The sequence below is a fragment of the Struthio camelus genome, chromosome 11, assembly GCF_040807025.1.
Source record: "Struthio camelus isolate bStrCam1 chromosome 11, bStrCam1.hap1, whole genome shotgun sequence".
Taxonomy (NCBI): Eukaryota; Metazoa; Chordata; class Aves; order Struthioniformes; family Struthionidae; genus Struthio; species Struthio camelus.
Window position 1 is genome coordinate 22,472,602 of NC_090952.1, and position 23,407 is coordinate 22,496,008.

The 23,407-nt window shown below is 45.9% G+C and overlaps 1 protein-coding gene across 5 annotated transcripts in view; it reads left to right on the plus strand.

Annotated features, from left to right (window-relative positions):
• FGF13 (fibroblast growth factor 13) overlaps positions 1-23,407 on the plus strand; it is a 286,202-nt gene that overhangs the window by 213,783 nt on the left and 49,012 nt on the right. For 3 of the 5 annotated variants that reach the window (XM_009684862.2, XM_068956968.1, XM_068956970.1), the window contains exons 3-4: positions 8,262-8,372; positions 14,699-14,802. In XM_009684862.2, coding sequence (XP_009683157.1) covers positions 8,262-8,372; positions 14,699-14,802 — 215 coding nt within the window. Of the gene's footprint in view, positions 1-5,022; positions 6,260-8,261; positions 8,373-14,698; positions 14,803-23,407 lie in introns of those variants that run through there. The other 2 variants (XM_068956969.1, XM_068956971.1) reach the window with 2 other exon arrangements.

Below are 23,407 nucleotides of genomic sequence, written 5' to 3' on the forward strand. Positions count from 1 at the left end.
TCTGCTTTGCTGGATAGGGGCCAGTTTCTGCACATCCAGCCCTGTGCACCACAGATTTGTTCTGTAACGGGAAACAGACAGGGGTCTCTGGCTGGTGTTGGGATTCATGATTCTGCAATCTGAGAAGACAAAATTCCACCAGCCGCCTACTCCCTTGGACTGTGGCATAGACTGTGCTTCCAGGTGTGGAAGGAGTGAGCTCTTGTACAAATGAGTCCAATCGACGTATCTACACTGGTGTCACATGAATTTGTTTTGTTTTTTCCTGTTACTGACAGAACAGCAAAGCACACTTTGGCAAAGGTGCATGGCACAGGCGCGCACAGGAACATCCATTTCACCACTTATAAGCGCCTTACAAGCATCTCACATAGATATGTAAGAAATACAGAAATACAGTTGATATAAAGCTGGTTATTAAAGTGCATATTGATTATTAAGGTTAATTTTAAGGCAGCCCAGTAGCTTAAATATCATCAGATTTGAGCTCTTTTTCTGGAGCTACCTGAAGGCCTCGTTCTTCCACTAATGCCGATTACCAACTTGCACATAAAAATAAACCTCTAGATGACCTCTCAATTTGGCTCAAATCTGCAAAATTAGGCTTTCTGGGGTAATGAACTGACCAGAAGACTGTACTCATCCTCCTGCAAAAAGCAAGCAGAGAACATCCTGGCATTTCCCATTTTGCAGAGCCGCTGGCCAGCCACAGAGCTGGCTGCAGAAGAAAGGCTGAGTCATTTCCATGGGATGTCTCACGGAGGAGCTAAGTGATGCAAGGCTTGGGTCTGAACAGCTCTGTTTCCTGGTGAATAGTAATTCTGTTTACTTAGAAGAGAAAAAAGTCACTGGGGGCCTCAGTGCTGCTGTGTCATACCCGACTGGATGAAGTCTTGTTTATCTCGATGAGAAAAGGGAGAGCAGTGATTTTGGTGGCACTTTTCAGAAAATAATTCTGTAGTTGTTGGAAGTGTTGGCAGTAGAAACAATCCCTGGATTTGACTCTTAAGATTTTTTTTGTTCTGTTTATTCTGTAACAGCAGTGGCATGTCACTCTAGATGTTACAAGAGCCTGACATCCCATGCCAGACTGAAATTTTGTTGTTACACGGACGCAGCTTCAGCCTGGTAAATGTAGAGGGGCGATATGGGGGTTGCGCTGGCTTGAGTTGAGGTGTGGAGCGGGCTTGTCTCTACTTTCATTCAGTGCGTGTTTTATTCAGCATCTGCCTATAAATCTACTATGAATCTACTATAAATCTCTAGTTCATCTTTTGGTGCTTATCTGTAGGGGAAGACTATTTAGTCTTGAGAGTGGGATGTTTTGAAGGTGCTGGCAGTGAGCTGCTGCTTTATGAGAATGTGTCAGGAGGACCATTAATGCTTCTACAAGGCAGAGAGGAGATTGGGTCCCTGGGCAAGTGGCTCACGTGCCAATCACCGGTTCGCTTTCACAAGCCATCGGAAAGTGCTGTCTCTCCTCCATGCATTTCTTTGTCTGACAGCAGTGTTACATCAATATGCCACTTTGCACCTTGATCACATCTATTAACATTTGTGTGCTGAAATAGGATAGATGATCAGTGGGGAGGGAGGGAGGGAGGAAGTTCCCCTGTTTGCAGGCCACGCACCCGCTGCAGCGGGCACCTGCGCTACAAAGCCTCTGTGGCTTGTCAAAACCTGGAGTTTGTTTCATGACAATACTGCCCACAGGTGCTCGGGATAAATTCAAACTTATGGAAAGACAGCAGTGCTCTGGGACCTCCCACAGCACAAATGATTCAAGGAGATGGAGCATTTCCTCTAATTTGGTAACGTGGCCAATGGCCCTCAACATGCGCTTTGGGCCAGTGATAGTGTTTTGATGCTTTTTCTTGCAGGAGTCAGGCAGGGAGGGCAGCACACGTGTTTTGGTTGAAAACCATGTCCTATATTAGTCCTAGAGCCGATCCTGGTTTGGGATGTTGAAATTGCAGCCTTTATTTTTACCTAAGCCAGGTAACTTTTGAAGACTCAAGTGTGTTTTAGTGAGTGAGATCTTTGTCTACTTGAAAATAGTGGAATTGCTGCTGGGTCAGATCCCAGCTCCAGGTCAGGACGTTGCCCTGTCTCTGACGGTAACTGTAGCAGATTTACGGTCCTGCAGATCTGTCCCTTCCTGATTTCTTAAGAGGTGCTTAATTCTTGACTGGTATTGGGCTGAAGTTTTACTCTTTAGCTTTAAGTCCACTCGGTTACAATAATCACATAAAAAGAAAGAAGACATATGCTCAAGGCATTTCTGGTTGCCTTCTACATTCAAAAAGTGGCTTGGAATGCTATTTTACTTTATTTTACCTTTTTAGCATGGAAGGGAGTGAACAGCTCTTGTTGTTCAAATAAAATAAAGCTGTTCTTCAGGTTTTTTATATCTGTGAAATTGAAGCAGTCCAAAGACTGGTCCTGTACCAAAGGCGTTTTCCCAATAAGATCTGCATTTTCGTATGCCATTTATAGTAAATGAAGACATGTTTGTAGGAGTACCAATAGATGGAGAGGTTGATCATGCAAAAAATCTGGATGACTGTTTTTTGAAACTTAAATCTGATTATGCATATATGCTATTTTTGTTCCTCTCTTTAGTTATCTGTCAAGGAACATTTGTGCAAATGAATTTTCTGTATGGATTTTAAGCAAGTGGACTAGAATGTTGGCAGAAAGAAATCGTAAATACTGTTTTTATAGACTGCTTTTCCCCAGAATTTTCAAGGTTAGCTGAGTTCTGGTTATTTATTCTGAAAATGAAATATCGTGTGATATATAGGACAGATCACAAAGAGGAAGTTCCACTTTGGTCTGAAGATCAAACACTGTGTTCCAAACTGAAAATTTTTATAAAATCATGGATGATCCTCAGGAAAATGAATCTTGTGTCTGTATTGGAAGTAGAGAGATGGCGAAATTCATAGTCCATTATTGGTGAGTTGAGTAGGATGAGTTATTAATAATAATATCCAATAGGCTGTCTCTTGGTTTGGGTTTCACATGTCTTATGTGAACTGGCAGACAAGGGTAGTGGTGGAATTTGTGAATTACAGTTATTTTTACCCTACTGTTCAGCTTAAATAAGAAATTAGGAGTGTTTATTTAATACGAATATTTGGACACCATGAAGTGCCTCACAAAAATGTAGGAAAGTATAGGTAGGTATGTATGTATACGCCTGCATCTTACAGGAAAAAGGTATTGTGGATGGGTACGTGGGGCTGCTGATCTGATATACTGTATCAGCAGTCAAGGTCTCAGGCCATGATGGCACACATTGTGATTTCAGTTGGACGGACAGCATCTTCAAAATTTGTACCTTTTGGTCATTTCTATTAGTAAGGCCTAGGTAGGTGGCATGTTTTATTGAGACAGAAGTTCCAGGTGGAGGAAGCATTAGGATCTGTTGTGAGCTATTTCTAATCCCATGACTGCATGTAATGATTGCAGAGGTACAGTGAACTGCACTTGGAGCTTTTTAAAGTGAGGAAATGGAGCAGAGTGGTCTTCTGTGCACGCCTGCTCCTGGAGAGGGTAGCCCAAGGAGGGAGGGGAGGACACGTGGCTTTTCCATGGGCAGGCGTAAGAGAGGAGGAAAGAGCAGATGTACTGCAAAGCCTGGTGTAGGCAGAGATGTGAAGAAGGCTCGTGGGTACACCTGATTGAGGCAGAAGTGCTCTCCGTAAAGTACCTTCCATGGAGGGAGAGAGATGATCCTATGGGGTCCCACTGGGAAACTTTAGATGCTTCCCCTGCAGTTCTGCCCACGGGAGCCCGTCTCGTCCCACTTGGGTGCTTCCCCTTCAGTGCTGCCCACGGGAGCTCGTTTCGCTCCGCTCGGCTGCTTTCCCTGCAGTGCCACCCATGGGAGCCTGTCTCACCCCACGGGCAGGCAGGGAGCTGGCTGCCAGTGGGACATGCCTCTGGGGCACACCTGAAGCCATGTACTGTGACACTTAACCACGTGTGTCGAGGGCTCTGCCTCTTTGGGTCCCATCTGGAGAGCCCAGGGGAAGCCCTGAGGCTGGACCTGGCAACCAGGGTGCTGAGGACACTTAGCTCCCGGGCTCAGCTGGCCAAAGGCTTGCTACCTCCACACCCCTTCTGAGCTCAGCTCCAGCAAGGCACCAGCTCACAGGACATACCACCCTGCTGTGACATCCACGAGTGACTGCAAGTCCCCTCTGTCTCCGGGATAAGTTGCTTTGATAGTTGTTTGCCCTCAGGGTTACGCATCTCTGTCTTGTTTCCCCTTTGAGTTGGCCTTATGTGGGGCTCTGGCCGTTGGCAGTGTGCAGAAGAGGGTTGGAAGAGTTACCAGAGCACCCCAAGGACCTCCTGCCATCCTGTGTGCTGGGGCATGGATGTGGGCAGGTTCTGCATCCGCTGTGCAGAACATGGGCTGCCCATGTCTTTAGTTGCCTGGGACTGTTCCCAGCCCCAGATGGCCTCAGTGGTGCCCAGGGAGCAGCAGAGCCACCCTCCCGCATCCCCCCGCCGCTGTCACTTCCCCTGCGTGGCTCCCACGTTCCCAGCACCACGGCTGGCCCCGGTCCCCTAGCCGCTCGCACAGCCTGGCCCCGGCTAGCTCGAGCCCAGCACCCCTCCCTTGTGCTCCAGGCCAGCAGGATGATAAACCCTGCTGGCTTGAGAGCGTGGCCAGGGGATTGAGGAACAGGGAGGCAAAGAGGGAGAACATGGAAATTACAAGGAAATGGGTTTTCTAGTCTCTGCTAGAAAACTGGATTTTAGAGCAGGTGTGGGAGGGAAGGAGAGAGAGGCAAAAAGCCTCCAATAAATGGATGAGGCAGAAGGGGGGGACCTTCCTGCAAGGCTGGGGAAAAAGGTGAGGGGCAGCGTGTCCTCCCCACCTCCCTGCCCATGCCGCCGTCCTGCTGCCCGGCCAGGTGGCCTGGCTCTGCTGAAACCCCGGCGCCGGGTGTTTGCTCGTCGCAGTCACGGCTGTTTGGGTGTCTGTGCCTCCCCAGGAAGTGGCCCTGGGGCCAGCAGGGACCTCAGGCAGCTGGGGCGGCTCTGTCCCCTGCTTCCCTTCACCCTGCTCCCTGGGGCCTCTCCTGGCGACTCCCTGCACAAAGAGCCGCCGGGCAGGTCTCCCGCTCTGCCTTGCACTGAGAGGAGGAGGAGGAGGAGGAGGAGGGGAGGGTGGTGATAAGGGGCTTGCTGCGTCGCCTCGTTTCTGTAGGCAGCGCGCAGCTCCCGGGGTGTGTGCGAGCCGGTGCGTGCGTGCATTCGCTGCCTGAAGACTACTGCTGCTGCAGTGCCGGCGCTGGTGCTGCTGGCAGCGAGGCATCGGGGGAGCTCTCACTGTTTACCGAGTGCTTACAAGTGTTGCAGTGCAAAAGCCGGGCGCATCCTCAGAGGGGAGGCTGTGCTGCAAGCAGCACCTGTAAGGAACCGAGGGGAAAAGGCTTCCCGAGACGTGGGGAAGCAGGCAGGCAAGGCTTCGGGTGCCAGCACCCCCTCCCTGCATCTCCATCGCCGATTACTTTGGATCTCTGCTTAAGGGAGAAGAGGAAAAAGGATCCAGAAAGCCCCTGCAGCAGGACAGACCCTGCTGGAGGCTAACAGGTGTTTGCTGGGATCTGAATGGGGAGGGCCGGGGGAGGGAGAAAAGTTCCCTGGAGAAACCGGGGCCAGGCAAAGATGCGATGATCTTGCACCAAGTGGATGTGCCATGTCTGCATGCGAGTAGCGTGTCTGGGGAAGCTCGGAGGGATGCCTTGCAAGTGAGCTGTTCGATCTCCTTCAAAACACTCGTCTCTGCCTGCAAACTTTCCCCTGCCAGAAGTTGGGAGGAATAAAAAAGCACCGGAAAACCAGAAGGGGAGATTCTCAGCCAACCAAACCGTGTGAGCTAAACTGTTGCATCCCAAGCCGGGGCTTCGGTGCGAGCGTCCCACCGGCGCCTGCCCTACTCCCAAGCCGGTCGGCGGCGGGCGCGTGGTCGCGATGCTGGCTGCGGTGCCCGCAGCCGGCAAGCAGACCCCGCGCACCTGAGCCGCCGGCGGCGTCGAGGCCGTGGCGGCCATGGCTGCAGCCATCGCCAGCTCCCTGATCCGCCAGAAGAGACAAGCCAGGGAGCGGGAGAAGTCCAATGCCTGCAAGTGTGTCAACAGCCCCAGCAAGAGCAAGGGAAGCTGCGACAAGAACAAGTTGAATGTGTTTTCCAGGGTCAAACTCTTTGGCTCCAAGAAAAGGCGAAGGCGGCGACCAGGTTGGCAAGGGTTATGGGTTCGGGGACTGGTTTTGTTTCATTTAATGCAATCTGCGATGTTCATCAGGCATGGGGAAAGGGAGGCTGGGGACTCAGGGCTGGTATAATTAACGTTATTGTGCAGACATTGCCACTTCTGGCTTTTATAATCCAGGAGACGTGGGTACCGATCCCTTCCTTGCTCATGTTCATCCCTTTTATTTGGATAACACACACCATTGCTTTCTGCCTCACTTGCACACACGCTTCTACCCATGTACCGGTAACTCGGCAGTCTGTCCCTCCATTACACATGCACAAACACACGTGATTTATTTGTGGGGGAGATGCTAGCAGGGAAAGCTCCCCCATGCACACCTCCTCCAGTCGTATATTCCTCCTCTGTATGTTCAATAACTTGGTAGCCTAGGGATCTGGGTTTGTGTTCCTGCTTCGCACGGTGCCTGTGCCTTGCTTTATTATTTGCTAATAATGTTTGCAGGAGAAGAGCCTTTTTTGCTTTTGCTAGTGCCTTTCAGAGTTTTGCTTCGGCACCCTATGCCTTTCTAGGAGCCGCCTGCACCCATCAGCCCTGCACGCATGGTCCTCTGCGCCAGAGGTGCTAAAGATCAGGCGTGAAGGCTCAGTCCTTGTTCCCAGCGGTTTTTGCACATGGGAGGAGCAAAAACCCTCTGGTAACGTTGCTCTTGCTTTGCTGTGCTGAAACACTGATGCCGTTAGCCACTTAACCTGTCTGCGTTTCTCGGCACCTCTTCTGTGGCTGCTTCGCTCCAAATCTGTGAGCAGCTTTGCCGTGTATTATTGCTAAAAAGCCAGGGTGGTGGTTGGGCTCGTTTTCCGTCAGTACACTTATTAAAGTTTGCTGATAGGAAGCAATATACTTATGCAAACTGTTGTAAGCTTTTCACCTTTGCTTCCTATTAAAATGAAGCATAATAGCAGAGCTCCCCTAATTTCTTTCATTACAAACACAAGGAGCCTTACCGAGACATGGGAAGTTTGGGTTAGAAATGATAAATTGTATCTTCACAGTGCCTTTATCTCTGAATTTAGTCGCTTTGGAGCAAGCTGCTGAGAACGCATCACCTCCTGACAAATGTAATTGTGTGAAATGGCTACAATGCAGATGTCATTGGGATTCAGTGGAAGTAGACCTCTTTTTTTGCAACTACTGCTGGTGCATTACCTAGATGTTTTCTTTAAATGACAGCAAATCCTGTTGCTGTTTAGTTTTTGGTCTAGAATGCTCTAAACTGATTTGAGATATTTTACTTTCTAACTGTGAATATGAGGATGATTATGAAAAAAAATATATCCAGACTATGTTGTTTTGATCTCTCTTCTTCTAGCTGATGAGGTAATTACCTCAACCCTTATGGTACTGTTTATTTTGCTGTTCCGCACATTGTTGGATTTCAGGGTCCCCCCCCTATTTTCCATATGTTCATTGAGTAGTTTATCACTTTGGATGCTCCGTACTCTTTGGAGCGGCGAGGAATGGGGGTTGGTTTATTAGAGCTGCAGCAGTTCCCGTGGCAAATGTTTGCTGCTATATATTTAGGCTCTCAACTGTCACTACGGCTCTTGTTAGTGCTATCTTAGTAGTTCTCTTTTTCCTCTCCATTTAAGAAATCACACCTTTTTAAAAGGCAGAGTACACTCTTTGCCAGCATATCCCTAATCTTAAATGAGATAGGGCTGAGCTCCTGAAGCCAAACAGCACGCTGATGGAATTTGCATTCGCTGGAAGCAGATTTGAGTGTGCTACCTACATGACAATAGAAAGTGGCATTTAATCATTTTGGCAATTGATTTTTCTAGACGTGAATTTGATCTCAGCCTAAATGAGAAGTGTTGCAAAGCTGGTTGCCCTGCTTTTATCTCGGGTCTTTTTCCTTATCTTACTCTCGAGAAGAAACCAGCAGGTTTGTTTTAGCATCCTGCTCGCTTGGAACGGCACATCCCGATTTCCCACATTAATCTCACTATTGTTTTCTTACAGAGCCTCAGCTTAAAGGTATAGTAACAAAGCTATACAGCAGGCAAGGATACCACTTGCAGTTGCAAGCAGATGGAACAATTGATGGAACAAAAGAGGAGGACAGTAGTTATAGTAAGTGACATCAGAATAAATGGTGTGTTTGTGAATTGTGATGTCTCCTTCTTTCCATATAGGTCCTTTAAAAATTGGTGTCCTAGGATGACTGAGTGAGTGGAAGCAGCATTAACACCTTGCACACTGTGCAGGAGTCTTTCAGACTTACTGGGTCTGAAAGAAATGCAAATAAAAATCGCTTATGAAAATAATGAACTAGCGAAGGTAACTATGACACATATGACAAACAATGCAAATGTTATCTCCATGGTAATCTAGAGAAGTTCATTGCTGTCCTTTGGATTTTATTAATTTTTTTTTCCGACACAGAAAATTTGCTCGCCTACTCAGAGTGCCTGAAATAGAATAACGCTATCTCTGCTTTTAAACAGGGCTCATTCAAACAGAGCTGGGTAATTCCGGATAATGAGAATTCATCATCATTTTAAAGTTCACATTTACCAATTTTTTTTTTTTTTTTTTACCCTTTCTGCTAATACTAAGCTTAATTATGACTTTAACATTCAACTGTTTTTCCCTTGGCTTTTCTGTGAAATAGCTTTTTTTTTTTTTTTTTTTACAATCTTTGAGAATTAATAGAAAGCAGGAAAACATAGAAAGCATAGAATTGGTATGTGTAAATAAAATATTTACGTGTTTCACATAGTTCTGTTTAGCTTAAACTAAGTTTTCGCTCTGAAGAAGGAGTTATGAGGAGCAAGGAGATTGAGAAGGTATTTCCAGCTGCTTAGACAATAAACCAGAAAATCAACAAGCAACCCTTCTTTTTGACCAACATCTTTAATTATTGAAAGGCACTGATTTGAATACCCTCTTTTAATATTAAAAATATTTGCAGGTGAAGCATCATTTCATTTTTACAGGGCACTTAACTATGGCAGGTTAAGAACTAGAACGTCATAGAAAGTTATCATATCTTGTCTGTCCAGTCACTCGCTGCCATCGTTTTCCTGCTCCTTCTTTACTACTTATCGCGTCCCTGTGTTAACTTCTGAGCGACACGAGGGATTCAGGCATGCTGCTGGAAGAAGATCTGTCTTCTGCGGCCACTGAAGGTGCTAGGCATAAGGCAAAGCGCGCATGTAGGATCTGTAAGGAGGCCTGAGGTCTGGTGTGAGGTCCCGTCTCACCCGTGGCGAAGGCGCACACAGAGCAGGAGTGCAGTGCCGAGTGGATGCCGCCGTTTCATTGGCGTGCTCCTCGGTGGGACGAGGCCTCCGCAAAACCTACCCTGAGGATGATCCTTATGGATTTGATATTTATGATTAAAAAAAAAAAGGTATAGATTTTTCAAGATAATTATTTATTGTCTTAAAAAAAAAAAAAAGAAAGAAAAGAGGAATAGGTAAACCTTACTTTGTCCAGCGTGATATTGTTACAAATTTTTAATGTACTGGAGCAAATATCCAAATGTACAGCTTATTTCTCAAGAGATTGTTTCATTCAAATACTTTGCTTGGAATTCTTTTAATAGGGATTCTGGTGTTCTAAACAAGAAAAAATTTTGGGGAATCTGTTCTTTTGACATTCCTAACAGTTGTATGAATTTCTAAGATAGTTTTGTTCCATTGTGCCCTTAAATTTACCATAACCTGACAGACTACAAAGCAAATCATATAAACTTCTTGCTGCTGGAAGCCAGTCTTCCAAAATGCTGAATACTTAAAAATAACAGACTTATCCCAGAAATGGTTGTAGCTGTGCTGCAGTATCTAAGCATTCAGGAAATAGAAGGTTTTATCATAAAAAGCACATGCATTTGTATATGTTCCTCTTTCATGTAAGATAAGTGTATAAACTAAATGTCCTCCAGTCCTGAATTTGTTCTAATGGCAACATTTTAAATGGCATTAGTAAGAGAAGCTGATTTATGCTATGGATCAGAGTCCGTATAATGGGCTTCCTCCAAAGCCTTGCTCGCATGAATATTAAGCAGATCAGGGCCTCTAAAATCCTTTCTTCTAATTTCTGCAGAGACGTTTCTCGCTTGGCCTGCAGGACTCCTAAGCCCCTCCAGAGGCAGGGACACGGTTTCTCCAGTCCGTTCCCTCCTCCCTTTGCACCCCTGAGGGAGATCATCGCTGCTCCCTTTTGTCTCCTTTATTGAACGTTTGTTTGGAGAGCATTTGCTTAGCATTGCAGTGAAACGATTAAAACTGTTTAACAATGAGGGGAGCACCCTCAAACTCAGAGCCCTTCAGCTGGGGCTGGCAGAGCGGAAACACAGGGCCAGGGCTCTGCAACTGCATTTCTTGGAGCAAACAGTAGCGGTAGTCCATCTGCTCTCCGGGGATTGCCTTTCATTTCCATTGCCTCCCCTGCACGTGCCAGCATCCAGAATCCAGCTTCTGAGCTGTGCGCTTCCTGGGTAGGAGGTTTGCCTAAAGATCCCCTTTGGCTCCTAACTAGGGAGCAATTATTTCAAGCTCTGCAGACCCGCTGCTTCCCACGGGGCTCCCAAATCCAAGGTTGCAAGCACAACTGCAAGGAGTTTAAAAGAAAGCTGGGATTTCAGAGCACAATTGCAGCAAGAAGGGGAATACGAAGCTGAGGAGTTGTAATATTCACTGGGCCTCAATTTTAGCCAAGAGTCTGTGTAATTTGAGGAAGTGCCTCATGGAGAGGATTTCCTGGCTCAGAACCAGATTTTGCCTTGTTAGATGTACTAAATAGGGCAAGGTTTTAAATCAAGGCAGAATTTATTCCCCAATTTTGGCATGGCAAAGAGATTTGTAGACTTATAAAATAAATACATAGGAAACAATATCTTGTAGAAAGCGTGTGAAGGTCCAGGTGGCCACGCCAAGGACAGCACAGACTTCACAGTAATGTGTGCATTAATAAATCCAACACAGTAATGTGTACCTTAATAAATCCAACTGTGGCCGGCTGCCTCTCTCTTTTGCAGCTCGTTCTCTGTCAGCTTGTATTGCGCAACGCCCATAGCAAAGATCATCTCTCCCTTAGGCATCACCAAGCTTTTCATTACAGTGGATATTATGTCCTTATTTTACACAACGTGAGTGTAATAGGAAAAGGCTAGGATACAAATAGTTAGTTACTGTTTTATGCTAATGCAAACTGATCATAGAAGCAAACGGTTCCTTTTGCTTGGGCCTTTTTGCCACCCTTTCTGTCATACCTGCCCACATGAGGGTCAGAGCGATAGTACCTTGTACCTGTTGTCCATGGCAGCGGGCGCTTGCAGAGAAGGGGCTGCCTGGCTCTGGTTTTGGCCCCACAAGCATTCCTCATAGCCAGGCCCCTTACAGCACTATAGAAATTGGGTAAAGCATTGGAGAGGGGTGCGAGGGAAGTCTGGTCCGAAGCTGGAATTTGCTGTGATGTAACATGGAGGGAAGGAGCAGATGAGAGCAGGTTTGGCTGCCCAACGCCGAACTGGCTCTTGCTGCCCATGTTATTGGATTACACAGACTGTTCGGGAAGAAACGTAGCTAGTGCCCACGGAGCTAGCCAGGGCCCTGTAGCCTTTAGGCTCCCTGATGTTGCTCGCCCATGGACTTGCTGTTGAGCAGGGACAGTGGGAGCAGTGCCTGAAGGGGACTGTCCTCTTTTTCTTTGTGGCCACCCGGCCCCCCTCTCCTCGGAGGCAGTGGCTGGAGCAGCCTGCTGCGTGTCCGGCTGTGCCGCTGGTAGGAAGGGGTGGCCGTGCATGTCTCTTGACAGCCAGGCCTCGCTCCTTCGGCAGAGGCAGAGCAGGCAGCAGAGCCGGGCTTGCTTTCCTGTGGCCCTTTTGCAACTTCTGATAGTCCGTGGCCCCTAGCAGGTGCCAGTCCAGCAAAGTCAAAGCCAAGCTCTGAACAGGCAGGTGCCTTGCCTCAAACCAGAGCGTGTATGGGGCGCCAGGACGTATGTGCCCGTTTTCGGCCAGAGAATAAGTTCAGCTGCTCAGGAAAGCAGCTGAGCATCCGTCACAGCAATGTCCCTGGCCCTAGCCTGGCTGCGGTCACTCAGCCTCGCATCTCTGCTCGCTTTGCCAAGCACAGCACGGCCACGAATCACTCGCTAAAACTGACCTCTGGGGCTTGTGGCTGTGAGCTGCGTCTTCCTCACTGCCTTCGGCTTTGTCCTGTCCTCAGCTGATTTACCGGCAGGTTCTCAGCCCTGTTTACAGTGGAGCCTGTCTACATGGCCTTGTGCTGAAAATACCCAAATGCTTGCTCTGCTCGTAAATATGGCATTAAGAAAGCACCTTTCCAAAGAGATCTCCAGGTTCTGCCTGGAGACTAAGGGCTAGGTTGTGCTCTCCTGCCTGCATGGAGATCAGGTGCTGCTTTTGGGGTCTGGGCTGCAAGAGAGTGGCTCTCCAAGGAAGCATTTGCCAAGTCAGACAGAGAATTCTTTTCTCCTGCAGATTAATTCAAGCATTTGATAGACTAAGAAATCCATAACTGAGGAACTCCTGTATTGAAAAACCATATTTCATTTACCAAAACCAGGATAGACGTAGAGGGTTTTGTTTTAGTGACAAGAAAGCCATTTCTGTGGTGGGTGAGCGCGAGAAGAGGCTTTATGTGTGTTTGTGTCTGTGTGCACGCTTGTGCCTATGAGAGGGCAAGAAAAACATAGGTGCAGGTTTGCGATCTCCGGCATTTGTTTGCGCTGACCGTTTCCGCCAGCTCTGCTGTTTACGACCGTCGTACAGAAAGCGGAGAGGAGGCTGTTTAACGTTTCGAGGTGCCACGGCCTCAGAGCTGCGTGGCCGTGGCGTGCAGCCCGGGCCAGCGAAGCCCTGGGAAAACGCGGGCAGCACAACGGGGCCTCGGCCGCTCGCCCGCCGGAAAGCCCGTGGCGCCCGGCTTCGCGGGGCCGCGAGGCTGAGACCGACCCAGGGCAGCACAGGGAGCCAGCTGGCTGCTCCAACGAAGAGACCCTTTTGTGCCGGAGTTAGGGGTGCTGCGCCTCTCTTCACCAGAATTTAGCTAGTGGTCCCCAATCCACAGTACTAGCTTCTGGCCGTGCCTTTCTGGAAGCGTAGGATGTTGATACGTTTGCTCTTTCTTCTTTTTAATGCACTCTTGACAGCCCCACAGAATTTAAGAGCTGTGTTGGATGCTAGTAGGCTGCAAATTTTCTTTTAATTAAATACGATCATTTGGGGTTTGTCAGGCTGAGAAAGGAATTTATAACGGGTCATAATTCTTAGTGTCTGCTTTTGCAAATAATAAGAAAAATATTTCAAATTCATAATTCAATTTTAAATTGCCTTTGGACAGTCACCATAAATACCAAAATTCAGCCTGAAGCAGGCCAGAGTTTTACGGCCAAGTAATAAACCATTGGAATTAAGAGTCAGTTTAGCATTACCTCATCCTAACTCTGCATTTATACAAGAGTCTGGTAGAAGATGCTTTGGGTTATGATAAGAGCTCTTAAAAACGTTCTCAACTCCCCTCACTTATTTTTAATCATATGTATCGAACAGAGTATTGTATTGAGCTGATTATTACTTGTATTCAATTTTGACATAGCCATGAATCTAAGCTATGGCAGAGCTTTACTTATTTTTTCTTAATTTGCCAGTTTACAAACGTGTATTTTCATTTTTTGAAGAGAGGTTTCTCTACTTATATATGCTACCACTGCTAGCGTGTATAGAAGCATAAATGCAAGTAGAACATTTGAGGCAGCTTAATTTTGAGAGCACAGATTTAGGGCTTGATCTAAAGAATATGCTATCATTTCATTTCATTTTGAAGTTATTTAACCCTGTTTTTTCAAATTCATTCTTCTCTCAAAAATAATAAGAGATGAGTTTTGAAACATTTTGAGATGTTAATGACGTTTTAATTTTTCTGAATTTTTCCTTGCTCCTTCCTTTTGGTAAAGAATGTTTACGGAGTTGGACATGAATTTGCGAAAAAAAAAGAAAAGTTTTGATCCTCTCAAAAAGCTTCCTGTTTGGTTGGTTTGGGATTTTCTTTATTTTTTCATTTACTCTTAGCAGAAAAAAAAAAAGCCCAAAAACAAACCAAAAACAAATTAAATATGTTTAACTCTATTCAGCAGATGCTGGATTCCGCTTGTGAAGCGGGTAAGTCATTTCAACTCTCTGTGCCTCCAATTCACCACGTTCAAAATGGGGGAAATGTGTTGATACCCTCTGTAGATAATTTCTGAGCTATTAGTAGAAATTGCTATATAAGACAAAGATAGTAGCATTGTTCTGTAGCACCTATAGAAATTAATATTTGCATGAATGAGTATTTTTTTATTTGGTTCTAGTAATTATGGCTTAATACTCTATCTAATCTTCATGCTTTGAAGGATTAATTTTGCTTTCCATCTCCTTTCTCTCCTAGCTTTGTTTAACCTCATACCTGTGGGTTTACGAGTGGTGGCGATTCAGGGGGTTCAAACAAAATTGTACCTAGCAATGAACAGCGAGGGATACCTATACACATCAGTGAGTAAACATTTTTCATTTTGTTCTTGCTTAAATTATTATAAGAACATAATTAATAATTCACTCTTCCAAGGAACCTGATGCTAACCTGTAGAGATAGGATTTGACAGTAGCTATAGTGGTGATCTTTTGTTTTTAGCTTATGAGTCTCTTGTCATTGTGAATGCATATGAACGTATGGAATCAAATTACTCTTCCAGTGATGTAAACTAAAAGTGAAATCAAAAATCCCCAAGACCCTGTACAGGAAGGAAGCTGTCTCCCAGTCGGTGTGGAGTGGTCGTGCTAATCAGTGTGGGGTGTTGCAGAAAAGGGTCAGCTTTGTGGCTCGCACACATGCCTGAACACATTTTGTGTTTTTCCACATAGTCCTCATCACTGTTATTAAAAGAGATTAGAGAAAGTCATTTTTCTGTTTGGCTAGTATTTTCAAATTGGAATGGAAATAGGTGCCAAAATCTTATTGCTTCAAGCTCCTCAGCGAGTAAAGAAACGTTTCGTTTAGCAGTTTTGATGAAGAACGTCTGTTAATAATCTTCAGTAACGTTTCTCAGGAGACCAAACACTGTTTTCATGAAAAAAAAAAAAAAGATGTTTTCAAAAATAGACTATTTTTCAATTTAAAACATTTAGTTGAACTGTGTTCAGGAGTTTTAATTATAAAGTCTTAATAGGTTTTTCCCAGGGAGGGAAACAGAGGAAAATGTAATTTATTATCTACTACAAATTATTCTCTTCTAAGGACGATTCCCTTAAGGTGCCTTTAATACTGATAACAATTAAGTAAACTTATTCAAATCTCTCATTTGTTTTGCAGTCTTACAGCTGGGACAAGTAGCCAGCTTTGCATATTTTTCCTCTTGTATCTCCAAGACCAAAAGCAAATTAGAGTTGGATATGCTTTGGGAAAAAGTAAAATTTCAGTGAACATTGAATTCCACTTTTCTTTCTTGTCCTAGCTATTTGCTTTGTACTGTTAATCCACAAATCTGTTTATAGGGCTGCAACCATACAGCTGTAGCACGCAAAGCCCACTTGATCCTGTGTAGTCATGGTCTTGTGGCTGCACAGTTGCATTTACATTTACCTTTACATCCTTAGCTCTGCTCCTTCCTGGCTGCCCACTTGCCAAGAGTGCGCCGCGCCGCGCGGGCTGCTGCAGGCCTCTTTCCAGCATCGTTGTCCTCAAAGAATATTACCTCTGGAGTCAAGCGTCGGGGTAGGATAGAAGGATTTGTACAATGAAGGGAAACGCCATCATTGTGCACAGCAAATGTGCTAGGTTTGAGTAGATCAGTTCTTTCACTGCAAGGTCCATTTTGGAAGAATTGGATGTATTTTTACAAAGATGCAAAAATGGGGTGGGGGCAGATTCAGCCACCCTTAAGCTACAACTGATTAGTGACTTCTCAGAGTGACACACAGTGCTGAAGTGGAGGGGACTACTAAGGGAATGAAGTATCGCTTCTAGTGTTACTTTACGTGAGGAAGAGTGGAAGAATATAACCCCAAATTTGTTTAAGTCCAGCTTTTAGTTTGATAGTTGTCTAGGCATCTTTGGCAGAGCTCAGAGATTCAATTTGATTCACTAACTTTTGGTACTTGTGCCGATGCAGAGGTAGTTCTTTGTATAATCTCATACGTTACCAGTGAATGGTGTCTTTCTTGAATCCTTTAGTGTTTGTGTTTTTAATAGTTTATGCTGCTATGAAACTAAGTGGTGCCATCTCTTTATTTTCCCTTTAATTACACTGGTCACCCAAATTTCTTTAATAGGCACCTATATTTTCTTATATTTAAATTTTTCCTGAACCTGATGGGCTTGGCAAACCCTAAACAGACTTTTGGAGTTTTGTTGTGTCCTGAATTCTTATTTTTAAATACTGTTTAACAAAGCCACGTTTGTGTCCATTTAACAGAGAATTCTTGTTCCAAAGAGAGCTTCCACCCAAGTTCTCAATAATACTGTTTTTATCTCCTGGTGTCTTCTATTTTGGTTGTTTTGTCTTTTACAATAATTGTGAGGCGCTGTCTTATCTTCAGGCCAAAAGGTAGCTCCCGTCTCTGTTGCCGAGCCCAACAAACGGACACGAGTTGGTGAGGAGCATCTGCCTGCTGTTTTACCTGGCCTGTGAAAAAGCTGCCAGAATAGCAGTTCCAGCACTTTTTTGTGCTGTAGCTCTTCTTTTGCTGATGACGGTCCTTTCAGCAAGGGATGCAGGCTGACAGTCTCATACATGGGAAATTAGCTCTCTGTTTGGGGTTGGATTCTCAGTTGATGTAAATGAGTCCCAAGAGAGCTGAGCTGATTTATACCAACTGAACATTCACCTGCTCAAGAGAAGCCAACAGGGAGTCCGGGGAGCAGATCAGCCCAAGTAAATGACATCCATCTACTCGCCCTGAGGGTTTCTAACCCCTTCCAGGGAGCTGCTCCTGAATGGGATTTGTCAGGAGCAGACAGATGGCAACATGGGATTGATCAGGAGCAAAAGCCCCATAAATACTGTCAAGTTCCTGAAGCAAGAACCCTGGGAAAAATAGAAGTGTACTTTAATTGCAGATAACTGTAACAGATAGATATGGCATTTCCAGAGAGAAATGAAGTTAGCATTGATGATGTAATGCTATAGGGAGAAAGAATATTGCGATCTCTGTCAGGATCACTTGCATTTAGTTTTATTGTGACTCTAGTACTTCAGTCGTGCTTTTGTCTGTGCAGAGCCGTTTCTTTCAGACTGCATTGCCGAAGGTTATAGACTCTTTCGGCAAATGGTTTGAAAAGCACCCTTCCAATGTGCCATCGTGCTATCCGCTCTCCTTACCCCTGCCGCTGCCTTGTCCTTGATAGCACTTTTCAGTCTGAAGCACTTCCAGACCTTGCACCTGCTAAAGAGGCGATTAAGTCTGTGGCAATTACCCCACTCGTAAATAGCATGGACATCAGGGCTACCATACTACGGGTCCTGTTTCTATGCATTTTGCACTGAATTGCAATACTGAATCAAAGTTCCTTTTTCAGTGACTGCAGTGCATTTTTTGTGTATTTTGTTCCTTGTCTTTATTTTTTAACTCTGCAGCAGCAGAAGTGAGTTAGTTGGTTCTGAGTGTGTTTCGTGTCTAGAAAATACATCCTAGCTGCAATCCGTTACGATTGCTGGCAAAAGGAGTTTATCTGTGGATCTGGTTTGCTCACTTGTTGAGCTTTGGCCTTGGCCTGGCCCCTTCCTCCCTAGCAGTCTGTCAGGATGGTGATTCAGGTATCTGACCTGTGGTTTGCTTTTGATCCAGTGCCTTATACTCAAGAATGAGGTGAATTAGCTCAATGATGCAAGAGGATCAATGATGTATAATAAATCTGTAGAGAACAGATAGCTGTAGTTGGCTGCCAGACTTTATAGATAATTTGGCATCTGTCAGTTAGAGCAAAAATAAGAACTTTAATGTGATGATGAAAGCTCCTCAGGGGCAAGGCAGCAACTCAGCTAAGCAAAAAACATAATATATTGAAATAAATATATAATTATTTATATTAGTTCTATATATATATATATATGCATTGCACGTCCTTACAATGATACGAAGGCGCACAGGTGCTGTTAAGGGGTTAGCTAGACTATGAAGAAAAGGAAGTGGCCGTGGTATCCCATGTAGCTTGCTGTGCTATCGCTGTTCATCCCCATCTGAGGGATGTGTGCCTCCTGATGCCGCTGGATCGAAAATGCTGCTTCTTATCACAGAAGAGCACCGTATTTGAAATGGCTTTTCTCTGGCCAGTTTCCTGCCAAAGTCGGTGGGAGTTCTGCAGCTGCATCACTGAGGCTGAACCCGCCCTTAAGAGGCCTTGTACCTATTGTTATTATTACTATTATATTTGGAGGTACCTTGTCAGGATATGTTTGAAACCATAGCTCTCCTCCTCCTATTTGGCACTTGGGCACCGACTTAATATGAAAACACAGGGCTTGAGTCGTCCCCTGTTACACTGGTGTCATGCTGCTGTAAGACGACTTAAGCAGTATTATGGCCCTATCATCTTATGTAACCGCATAGTGAATCATGTCTGGGCCTTTTGTGTTTTAAGACAGTTTTTATTTTATCATGTTTTTCTTTCCCTGGGTGGCCACGTCTCCCAGCAGATGATCACAATAAATGCTGAGCTAGAGTTTTTCAGATTTCGTAGCTTATGGATACCATGTGTTCTTTCGCCGTCTTGAACAAAACGGTAAAAAATATTTTAAGGATCTGTTTGTCAGACACGTAGGTTTAGAGCTACTGCTTTCTCATTAAAGCAATTGTGATTTGACGGAGGAGGTTCACAGTGGTACAGAGCAGCAGCTGAGTGAGTTTGTTAAAGGGAACGCCTGTATGTGCTAGGTTAAAAGAATTTAGTGTGTTGACTGAATTCTCTATAGGCTGAAGCATAACCTGAAACAGCAAATTTCAAAAAAGTCATTCTCTGATTGTCAGCGAAATGCATGGTTCTCCTATAGAGTGTTTCAGCCATGCATTTGTGTGCTTGTTTGGCCGGGATACGTTGTCAGAATTAGTAAAATTAAATATGTGCTACTCATAGCCTCCTTCTGGCCTGCCGCAGGAGTCCTGCCACTCTGCTCGTGAAGAACGCTTGCTTACCGTCTAGCCCTCTCTGCTTTTCTGGACCGTTTGCCAAAACGTTTGATTTAGTAGTGCCGTATGCAAGTTAGCTCGCCACATCTCAAAGCTGGGACGAGTAGGCTAACCCGGGCATGTACGTAAAGGAGACTTTGAGGGGGTTCTCCTGTTTGGCTTTCCCTTTTTCATCCTTGCACACTGGCTACCAGAAACACCTTAATCACCAGGGGATGTTCACAGGTGTCTCTAAAGCAGCCTTCTAGTTCACGTTGGGAGCCTGCTTCTCAAGGGCTTCAAGCCAGAAGGTACTCTGGAGGAGAACACCTCGTGAACGCCTGCCTGCTAGTGGCTCCTTCGCTGCTGGGATAAGATGAGAGTTTGTCTGAAGCAGACCCTAAAGTATATGGGGTGCAAACGTCTGGTCCTCAGCACCAGTTTCTCCATCTGCTCCCACTGTGCCGCACTACCGCTGCTCACTAAGGTAGAAGGAGACATTTTCTCAGTGTAGCCCTTTGTCCTGAGGAGGTCTGATACAGCCCAGACTATCCATCTTGCCTGGAGCCTTTCAACTCGCGTTGATTCTCATGGAAATTTAAAGGCTGAATGCCCTTTGTAGGATGGGTGTTAGGAAGTATGCTACATGGCAGGCTAATGCATGTTTATGCTTGCTTTGTTAGCTATGCCAGGGTGTCCAATATGTTTGAGTTAATAGAGCTGCTATAGGCAGCTTAATTTTGCCATTTTTTTGTCTCTGATGCCTTCAGAAGAGACTTAGCATGGGTTTAATGGAGCACTTTGATATAATACCCAGTGCAGAATTTTATATATAATTTATCTTTGCACATCATTCAGCTAACATTGTCTTCTGTATGTTAAATAGATTGCCATATACCTGTATTTGGTACCTGCACTGAAAATAAATATCATATGAAGCATGCACGTTGATTATAGCCAAGAGAAGTGGAATGTGATTATACTCTCAGAGTGATTCAGAAATTGGTTTTGGTGAGTTGGAGAGAAGAGAAGTTTGTGAATATTTTAATACTGAGCAGTGCAGTGGAGACCTGCTGTAGCTAATGGGGATGGCTGGGGCATTTATAATGAATTACTGGCAGAGAGCATTTTTCCACCTCAGGGAAATAGCACAAACGAAGAGATAGGGGAAATAATCCAAAGCTTCATCTAGTTGAATTTGCATGTCAGTATAAATCACTTTTTGCCATAAATGGTCAAGTATGGACTATACCTTAATATAGTCCGTTCTCTTCAACGGTAGGGCCTTGGATATAGCAGCAGTGCATTTTTCTTTTCATTGCAACACCTGGCGGTAAGCTGGAGGAACATGCAACGCCCTTGCAGCAAGGAGGACCGCTCTGGCCCTCCTGGGCCCTGGCCCGCTTGTGGGCTGCAGCACCCTTTCTTTGGCATTAGCTGCACAGGCCGTACCCGGCTCCAGCTGTGCTCGGAGCCTCAGCCCATTACCAGGGAGTCTGGCCATGACTTTTGGGGGACGGTTGTGAGCTGAATGGTGCCTCGTGAGGTGGCTGCAGAGCCCGCTGCTCGCGGAGGCAGATGCGCCCTCTCTTCCCCATGAGGCACAGATGCACACAAAGATGCTCTAGACGAGTCTGTGTCTCCCACGTGGTGTGGCACACAGAGGGACCGGCAGCCTGACGCTGAGCTGTCGCGGCTGCCTGGTCCCCGCTCGGCGATGTGGGGCGCTCCCTGCTGCAGGGCCCCTGATGAAATGAAGCAGTCGCCAGCAGCGTGGCTTTTGTAATGTGATGTGCTGTTGATGGGTGGCAGAGGTGGAGGGATGGGTGCTGTTTCGTTTAGGTACTTGTCTCTACTGGAAGCAGCGTGATTCCAGATTTGGGGAAACAGACTGCCTGATGTCTCCTCCATCAGAGAAGAGGAGGGCTTTGCCCTCCCATGGGAGGATTATTAAAGGACGCAGCAAGCTGAAAGTCTTGGAGCTGTAATGTTGCTCCTCTCTACGAGTCATCCGCAAGGCATATGAACTGAGGTGCTGCTGTACATCCATCCATCACCACTGGTGAGAGCTGAGGATACTCAGCACCGCCTAAGGTGAGGTTTCATAAAAGGAACCCGAGCATGAGAAAATGACTCTTCAGGACTGCGTACTGCACACATCCTTGCAGCCCTGCACTTCCATGCCTGTGTAACAGTTTCCAAACAGACTGACTGTTAAATGCAGCAGTAAGATCGCTGTTTGTGTAAGAGCACTGTCCTACAAGATAAGTAAGACAAATGCAAAGCAAGTAAAAGACTAAAAACGCATGCAGTCTCTGTTAGTCATTTACTAATCCATGTCAGAGTCCTGAGGTGAAGAGACTGAACATCTTTAGAAGCTCAGACTTCAGATGCTGCTTAGAGCAGAAGTTGGGGACTCAGCAAGCTTAGAAACAGTGACATACCCCATAGGGCCCAGTTTTCCAATTGGCTGCTTTTCTCACTGAGGTCACCGTGCCACCAAACTGGCATAGTGCAGAAAGAGCCTGGGCAGGATTTGGAGCTGGATCCTGGTTGCTTGCTTGACACCAGGGCTCTGCACAGCGAGCTGCCAGCGTCACAGCCTGGCCCTGAGCCAGCACACAGGGAAGACCGAGTTCTAGGACTTCCCAGTTACACACAGCTCTTCACCGTCACGTTGCAAAGCATGTTTGGCAAGCGAGAGTTGTAAGCAGATAAGGACTCGAGCAGACGGCGTGAGTTGCAAAGCGCGAGAATAAGAGCATTGCCAGGTTCGTGGCGCGTTCAGTTCAGCTTGTATATTCAAATCTCCGAACGGCGGATTACACTGCTGTGATTCAGCACAGCCAATGAAACCTGCGCAGCTTTGCTCTCCTAATTTCACTGCGGGTGCTACGCTTTGTGACCAGGCGATGGAGGTACCTGCTGGTGATATGTGTGCCTACTCCCTGTCAGGGCTAGTCTCTTTTGCAGTTTGCAAGGAAAATATATGTATAGCATTCGTGTGCGTTTTTTAACTGATGCTTTTTTTTTTCCTGATATGTATGAAATATCCTTAAGATCACAAGCAGGAGAGTAAGTTCCCAAACTTATTTGGTTTCTAAGAATTTGGCTTAACTAAAAGAAAATATTGCTATGAAACCCTAGCTGCTTTCCTACGCTTGGCGCTCTGTGGAGTTTCCTCCTGGAAAGGCGTCTCCCTTCCCTTCCGCTCCCCAGAAAGTGCTCCCCTCCCGCAGGCACTGCAGGTCGAGCTAATGAACAGCTCTGAGCACCGTGACTCAGCCGAGCCGCTGCCTCGTTGCTCTCCTTTTGCAACCTGCCGACATGATGGTTCACCCGACTGAAGACAAGCTTCTAAACAAGGAGCAGTTCAACAGCGCCTGAATGGCAGTCTCTAAGGGCTCCTGAAACCAAGGTGTAATGGTCCAGGACATTTACTGGAAAGCACACTCAGGACTTTAGTAGAAACAAACCTGGGAAGGCACTGCAATGTCAAGATTCATTGCACTTATTAAACCTGCGGAAAGTGTTTTCCACTCAGCATGTTAAGCTGGGGAACTCATTGCTATGGGATGCTTGAGGAGGCCAACGTTTCTGTGGGGTTAAAAATCATTTAGGTAAATCCCTGGAAGAAAAACACTGCAAAATATAATGATGTCATATTTGGCTTAGAAATATCCTGAATCGAGGCTCACCAAGGGCTGGGAAAGCATGCTCATCAGATACTGGGATAAATTTCTCTTTTTCTTGTCCTCTCTGGTAGGCATCTTCAGCTAGCCGATGGCGGAGGCAGGTTATGTGGATGGGGGCACCTGGCTGCTTATTAGCACAGACTGAGAAAGACATAAGGGTGTGCCAGCCAGTCTGGCTGTTGGGTTGGTTGATTTTTTTTTTTAAGGATCGGTTTTCAGCAGGCTGTTGGTGCTCTGATGACAAATGTCTGAAAGCATCGCTGGCGGAGGCCATGCCGGCACAGGGGAGGGTTTTTTTCTGG